Below are 6,960 nucleotides of genomic sequence, written 5' to 3' on the forward strand. Positions count from 1 at the left end.
TATCTTAAGCTAGTAGTTTGTTTTTTTGTCAAATTCCGGCGAAACATGAAATTGGGCGAGGGGGTCGGTGAGCAGATTTATTATACAGCTTTATTTTTAGAGCAAAAAAATAAAGCTGTTTTCCTTGAAATTCCCCCGGGAGAAACGTAAGCAACTAATGCGGTGTAATATACCAGTCCACCTTTGTGTATTTCTTATTCTTTTATATGATTTTAAAAGGGCTTGTATAGTTTCTGAGTTCAGGTTTTAAGTTTCAAGATCTGTATAAAGTAGTCACATTGTGTACTTGTTTAATGGATTGTTTAGCATCAGTGCTTTGACGACAAGTTATTTCCAGTGATCGCACAAAAAAAAAAAAAAAAAAAAAAACAGTTTATGTTGAGTGAGAAGTTGATTTATTTTTGCTGCAATAAGGCCAATTCAAAAGCTGTAAGGTATACATACACATAAAGATGAAAGGGGTAACAGATAAACATTTAAGGAAATCATTACATCAAGTGAAATTAAGCATTTGTGTAAGACCTGTATAAAGCTGTTAGCAGATATCAATGAGAGGAATGGTCATTTTAAAAAGCAGAGTAGCTTCAAGTGAGCACACATCCATGAAAGATATACAGCAGTGTGGTTCACGAACAAAGAGGGCTCTGAAAACCCACCTGGGTTCTGTGAAGTCACATTTGCTAAATATATCAGTCACAGTTGAACAAAAACACACAACTTCATGAATTCATTTACGGAGGAATAAATTAGAACAAAAAAAAAGGTGAGACTAAAATTTACAAGAGGCATTTTTGTTAAAAATGTGTTAAGTAAAAACAAAAAACATCCTTCTTATTGTACAAATATTATCTCTGATGCTACAGTACATTAAAACCCTGAATGTCATTTTATAATTGATTGTGAATCCATTAGAATTAACAACAACAACAACAAGAACAACAACCAGAAGAGATGAATACCACAAAAGAAGGGAAATAAAAATAAAAAAAACACACGTGTGGCATAAAATTTATTGCTAAGATTTCCTGAGTTTCCCAACCTGTGTGACAAAAGTCATTTTAAACTATACAACATCTTAGACAATGAGCATATATGCCACATTAAAAACACAATTTACACTCACAAGTTCACAAGAAAGAAATTAAAACAGACTGTGCAATGAACAGTTTTAAACTTTAGAGTTTAAGAGGTTATCGGTTTGCGTGAAGTGACTTGACCACACATGGCTCAGTTGAAGGAGCTGATGTTGCTCTCTTCACTCTTCACCTCAGAGCTTGTGGACTGCCAGGCTAGCCCATGGAGACCTCCCACGGCTGCAGGGTGGCCTGAGGCACCACGAATTGTGGAGACTGGGGCTGCAGGACGAAGTACCCATAAACCTGCTGGTGAGCCGGAGGAGGAGGCGGCGGCATCATCGGTGCGCACACTGGGGTGAGGAACACAGGAGTGGGCTTGGGATAAGTCCACACTGGTGGTGGTGGAGGATGGGCGTGCATGTACTGGCCACCATGAGAGACCTGAACAATGAGGAGATGAGAGATGAAGGAGGGCGGGGGCGGGGGGGGACTGCAGAAAATGTACATGCATTGAAGCTGAACACACTTGCTGTGAGAAGAATTAGAAGCATTAAATAGTTAAGTCATTTTTATGAATGGGATGTACCAAGCAAAGATCTTTATGAGTGAAAGTCTACAGCGATACTGCAAAGCAGTTGTCACATTATACTGGTAGTAAGGAACAGTCACAATGTCCATGTACTACAACTTACATTTCATTTTTTGAATAACAAAAACTATCAGATATTAAAGAAATGTATTCCGATGTAAATCCACTGCACAGCCGTCACATGTGAGTATCTACAGTTGAAGTTCACAGCAATATAAAAGGAGTCATTTGCTGACAGAAATGTGGCATTTTGGTGCATTTTTTCCCCCCTCCCAGTTATTTTGGCAACAATTACACCAAGATGATCCATTTAAGGTGTGCCCTGTCAAAATACAGCATCAGTGAGAAGGAATGTGTAAAGTATCAACAGGTGGCGCTCAAACAGTTGGAGAAATTACCATATGGCGGGGACGGGGACGAATCCTGGGAACCATAGCAATTTTGTAGGCGGTGCCCTTCACAGCCACCTTGGTGATGACCGGCACTGCATTTCCTCGTTTCTCCTTGATCTCCTTGTGGTCTTCCTCTATGTCACTGGACACAATGGAGCTGCAATCAGAAGAGGTCTCGGAATGATAATCCGAGGTGTCGGCATTGAGTGGCTCACGTGAGCCACAAGCCACTCCGTCAGTGCGATTGAATCTCGCAATGGAGAAAGGCCTGCCACTCTCGGCAGATCTGTGGAAAAAAAGAAAGAAAAAAGAGAACTGTTTAAGTTATGCATTTCTAAATGTAATCATTAACCAGGTTCCTGATTTAACCCCCCCTTTAAATATTTCCATTTGTTGTTCTCAAGTCGTGACGACAGCTCACTCATGATTCCCGGCTAGACTAAAAACTCCATGATGGAGCGTGTCTGTATTTTTCTTTTGACCTCAACGCGCCAGCCGCTGACTCACCTCACACAAACCTCCAGAGGGTCGATCCACACCGTCAGCTCAGACGGAAGTCCCAGGCTGCTGAGAGTAACCCCACTCTCCACACAGGCTTTCAGGATCACCTCATCGGTGTCGGACACCTTGTTTATCCGAATGCATCTGTGAAAGTTAGGATGTTAAACATTGCTTTGTTTCTTGTCCTTTAAGAATACAATACCCCCGTGGGTACAAATTACATTCAATGGCTATAGTTACCTGTAACCCTGGCCTTTAGCGGGAGACTCAACAAACCAGTGGCCGGCATATTTCTCACACAGCAGTTGGTAAAGCTTCTCAGCAAACAGCTCGGCCCTGGCCGGCTCAAGCTTGCCCCGTGTCATAGCCAGGCGCTTGAAGAAGTTTGCGGCAGCTCTCACTTCACGTCTCATGATGTCTGTAGATGTAGAAAAAAAAAAAAAAAAAAGAAGAACTTTGAGATCAGCAGCCACTTCACCCCAATCATCTGTGTGTGTTTTTGACAAACGGACTGAATTCAATGAGTCGCGAGGAACGCCTTTCCCTCAGCCTTAATTTTTTGTACTGGCATGAGAGCTCGGAGTCGCGCACTCGTGAAACAGTTCGGCATTCTACAGGCATCGCCCTGGGCTCTGTTGACAAAAAGCCATACATAGGCAAAACGGGTGCCGCCATATTGACATGCAAGCATTTGGACATTCAAATCCATTGAGTGCCGCGTTGTTTATCTTCTGATAGCATGTCTGTTTAGGTTGAGTGCCAGTGTCAGCCTGACCAACGAGGAATGTTTTCAGCGTAGCCCAAGGCAATTCAGACTTTGCAGCTGAGTTAGCAAACGCCGAGTGTGCTTACATCCTGCTGTTGTCCCCTGACAAGTTGTGCCTTGAACTTTGAGGCACAGACGTTAATTTGTTATTGTGGCTTGAAACCTGCGACTATTGCTGCAGCCTGTGTAATGTCTTGTGACAGAAAATTATTATTTGCAGTGGCAGGAGAGGCCACAGCCACATCTAAAAAGTAGTATTGCGTTTGTGGCCCATGTAAAAGTAGCCGTAACTTTAAATCACAAACAATGTTTTGCCGTTGCACGAGCCGTGTGTTGTCAAATATTATATATAGATGTTCAAACAGTGGTTCTTAGTCTGTGAGGTAAACAGTCGTTGCACGTGTGTGGGGGGGTGGCGCCTTGGTTTGGCATTTCATATTTCACGTGGGCCCGGACCGTCGTCCCCACCAGGGGGTCGGCACCTTCACTGGACACACTCACATAAACACAGGTTTTTCTAGTAGTGTTTCCAGGTGGAGCTTTAGTGAGAATGTGAAGAATGTTAAGGTACTCCAACTCCCCTGAATAATGCATTTTTAACAACTTTCAAAACAGGCTCTGTGTTGTAAAGAGGAGCATCACTGTGGTATTGAAACAAAATGAGCAAACAACTGATATATTTTATACTTGAAGGCTGTACAGTCTCATCCTATCTTTCAGCGGTTGAAGTCAAACTCAGTGTTTTCTCTTTTGGAAGAGTTCTGCAGGGCCGTTATAAAAGTTGAGAGCCAAGACGAGCAGAGCCAAAACGTCTCAATCTCATGTTTGCTGTGCCTGTGTTTGCTGAGCGGAGTCTGATAATGACCTGCTGCCATTATCCCGGGCTGCTGATACTGCTGTGATTTTAGATGTGAATAAAACAAATTATAAACCTGTTATGCCAACTCAGACTTGGCATCTTCAAAAATCGGCCCTCAACATATTAATAGTGAGAGGAAATACTGCGAGTTCAATGCACGTACATGATTTATAATGTGCATTAAATGCAATTTTATTGCTTTTTTTCTTCCCCCCCAGTTTTAAGCCCAGTTGCACTACTGCCTTCAAGAAAGTAAACTCAATCACCCTCTTGCTGATGGCCAGTGCAAACAGTGTTGTGGCAGAGCAGACACTATGGATACAGAAGCCACACACTAAAACACAGCAGCAGTTAATCATACTGTATGTGAGTAAGATATTTAAAGAGCCTACAGCTATTTTTAAGACGTTTGGAGAAAGGATAGTCACCTTGTTGTTTAGTTGATCTTCACTTGCTTGCTAGTATCTGACTAACTGATGAGAGTGGAGTTTCAAATGTCAACTCAAACAACTCTTTGGGGGACTATTTGTGCTACAGACTACACTCTAAAACTATACTTGATCACTAGTGCATCCACTTTTGTTAACTTTCGCTATGCCATTTCCTGAAAGTGGTATTACAGAGATGTGAACGCACCAAAATGTACTGACATTTTGATAACAAGCAGAATACGGCTGTTACAAAATTAAGTATTAGTTACTTGTGAACCACATTTAAAAGCATTGCCAATAGCACACAATCATTTGGCTGTACCTGGATGAAATGCCTATTTAGTAAACACATTACCTACAAAAACAGTTCAATAGCTGTAGAATTAAAGTTGTCACGTTACTGTAAATATGTACTTAAAAATACTACTTGATTATAGTCATACTTGTAATCCATTACTTGCAAAGCCTTTTCGCAAACGTTTGCAGAGTTTTGGAGCAAACAGTGGTCAGTTCCAGGTGTTGTTTACATGCTGCTTCTGTGTCTTTAAAGAGCCATACTTACATACAGGTTTGTGCAGTGGGGATAATCGAATGGTTGTCGAAGGGATTTCTGGTCCAAAACTGAAGAGAAACGATTACAACTTAGTCAGTGTTGCCCTTGGGGTGAACATGCTTTTAACCTGAGGAGCAGACAACAAAGCTTGAAGTGGCCCTGGGATGGTGCACGTGCTTGTCTGCCTCTGAATATAAATGTTACTACAAAATAAGATAACACAGAAAACTTTAAACGATCATTAATTCTCTTTCTGTTCACCCTTCTCTACTTTCAAAAGGAAACATTTGACCACATGCTGGAACAAAGATCGTTGTTGTTACGGTGCGGAAACCCCCCCTAGTAGAACTCCAGAAAGTTAGTAGGAAACATCCCACAGTTGTCTACTTTCAAAGAAATCAAAGTGTGTATTTTGACATAAACTCGCTGCCGAGTTCAAAAGTTTCCCGTGTGAAAACTTTTAAAGCGTGCAAACCAGACCACGAGTTGTACTCAGAATGAAAATACAACAGAAACTGAGCGAAAGTGTTTCAGCTTTGCGCGTTACATAGTAACGATGTAAGCAAACAGAAACAAATAAATAAAACACGATGAGCTCTGGAAGTGGATGAGGAGATACTCACCTGGTTTTGCGGAGGTATTGAGTGGAGATATCGTCAGTGGTGTGAGGTCTTCTTGCGATCGCTCTCTGCTGCTGCTGCTGCGTGTAGAGTTATTATGATCAGCGCACGCTGCTTCCTCCTTCCAAGTTGTGCTGCTCTGTGACGAGTTGCATTACCGTCAGCGTGAGTCACTTCCTTTATTCACTGCCGTGAGCACGAGTTGAGAGGATCCCCGCCCCTCACAAGCACCGCCCCGCCCATATATGGTCATGCACGTTGAGCAGCTGAGTGCGAGATTGCGGCGTTGCAACCCCCTGATGAAATTAATGATCGCATCGATGCCCGATTGAAGCTCCTGACAAATCTTCTTTTGTGAAACTGATAGTGAAAAGTACATAGGGAGAGAGTAAAAAAATAAATAAGAAATACAAAAACCTGGTTGCCTTGCATTGTGCCTAAAAAGCCTGCATTTTAAACGTATTTTTAGGGATAAGAAGTGCATTAAATATATTGCAGGATGACATGTCCTATAAGTCAATCTTTGTATAAGTTATAGCAAGGTTGTAGATTAGTAATCAGATTAATATGTTTGTTATATGATGAAAATCTTGGTTATTTTCGAAAGCAGACATGTTATTCTGCACAGAATCTCCAAAAAAAAAAAAAAAAAAGAAAAAAAAAAAGCCGATCAACATAAAATTGAATTATTAAAGTGAAAGGCATGAATTTGTTACACGTTTTCAGAATTGATCAATAATCACATTTTTAAATCATGGACACTTCAGAAGTGTGCAGGCAATCGTTTCAGGCTTGTTTCATCTGTAAAACTACTATTGTGATTTCTGAAAAAACACCCAGAGAAATCGTAACACTTTCAAACGCACTTTATTAAATAGCACTGAGTGAATTTGACACTTCTAAACAATATTTGAAAAAAAAAAGTCAAAAGTATATACTTTTTATAAGAATTGATCATCCGGTACACATCAGAAAGGACTTTGACTTTAAGTCAATTTCACTGCAGGGACATTTTTTCTCAACAAAACATCAACTCTATACAAACTGGACTATGTAACTTATTGAAAACTAAGACATTGTGTGATTATATTGTATATGTGTCACTGACTGGCAACTAGTTTGCTGACTAAATTAAGATTTGTTTGGTCCAAATAAAATCACATGCTGAATTTA

General features: G+C 40.8%; 1 protein-coding gene across 2 annotated transcripts; it reads right to left on the reverse strand.

Annotated features, from left to right (window-relative positions):
• Positions 1-380: 380 nt before the first annotated feature.
• LOC308114907 (maternal B9.10 protein) lies at positions 381-5,933 on the reverse strand. Of its 2 annotated transcripts, none has more exons than XM_080472166.1 (6): positions 5,791-5,933; positions 5,177-5,235; positions 2,799-2,976; positions 2,565-2,702; positions 2,064-2,343; positions 381-1,517 (listed from the first exon to the last, which is right to left on the reverse strand). In XM_080472166.1, the coding sequence occupies exons 3-6, from the start codon at positions 2,969-2,971 to the stop codon at positions 1,290-1,292; spliced, it is 819 nt and encodes a 272-aa protein (XP_080328292.1). In that variant the 5' UTR covers positions 2,972-2,976; positions 5,177-5,235; positions 5,791-5,933; the 3' UTR covers positions 381-1,289. The 2 variants fall into 2 exon arrangements, with proteins under 2 accessions (XP_080328292.1, XP_080328293.1); XM_080472167.1 differs by having other exon boundaries at positions 5,177-5,294; positions 5,791-5,913.
• Between the last annotated feature and the right edge of the window lie 1,027 nt (positions 5,934-6,960).

Source organism: Lipophrys pholis, assembly GCF_963383615.2.
Source record: "Lipophrys pholis genome assembly, chromosome: 9".
Lineage (NCBI taxonomy): Eukaryota > Metazoa > Chordata > Actinopteri > Blenniiformes > Blenniidae > Lipophrys > Lipophrys pholis.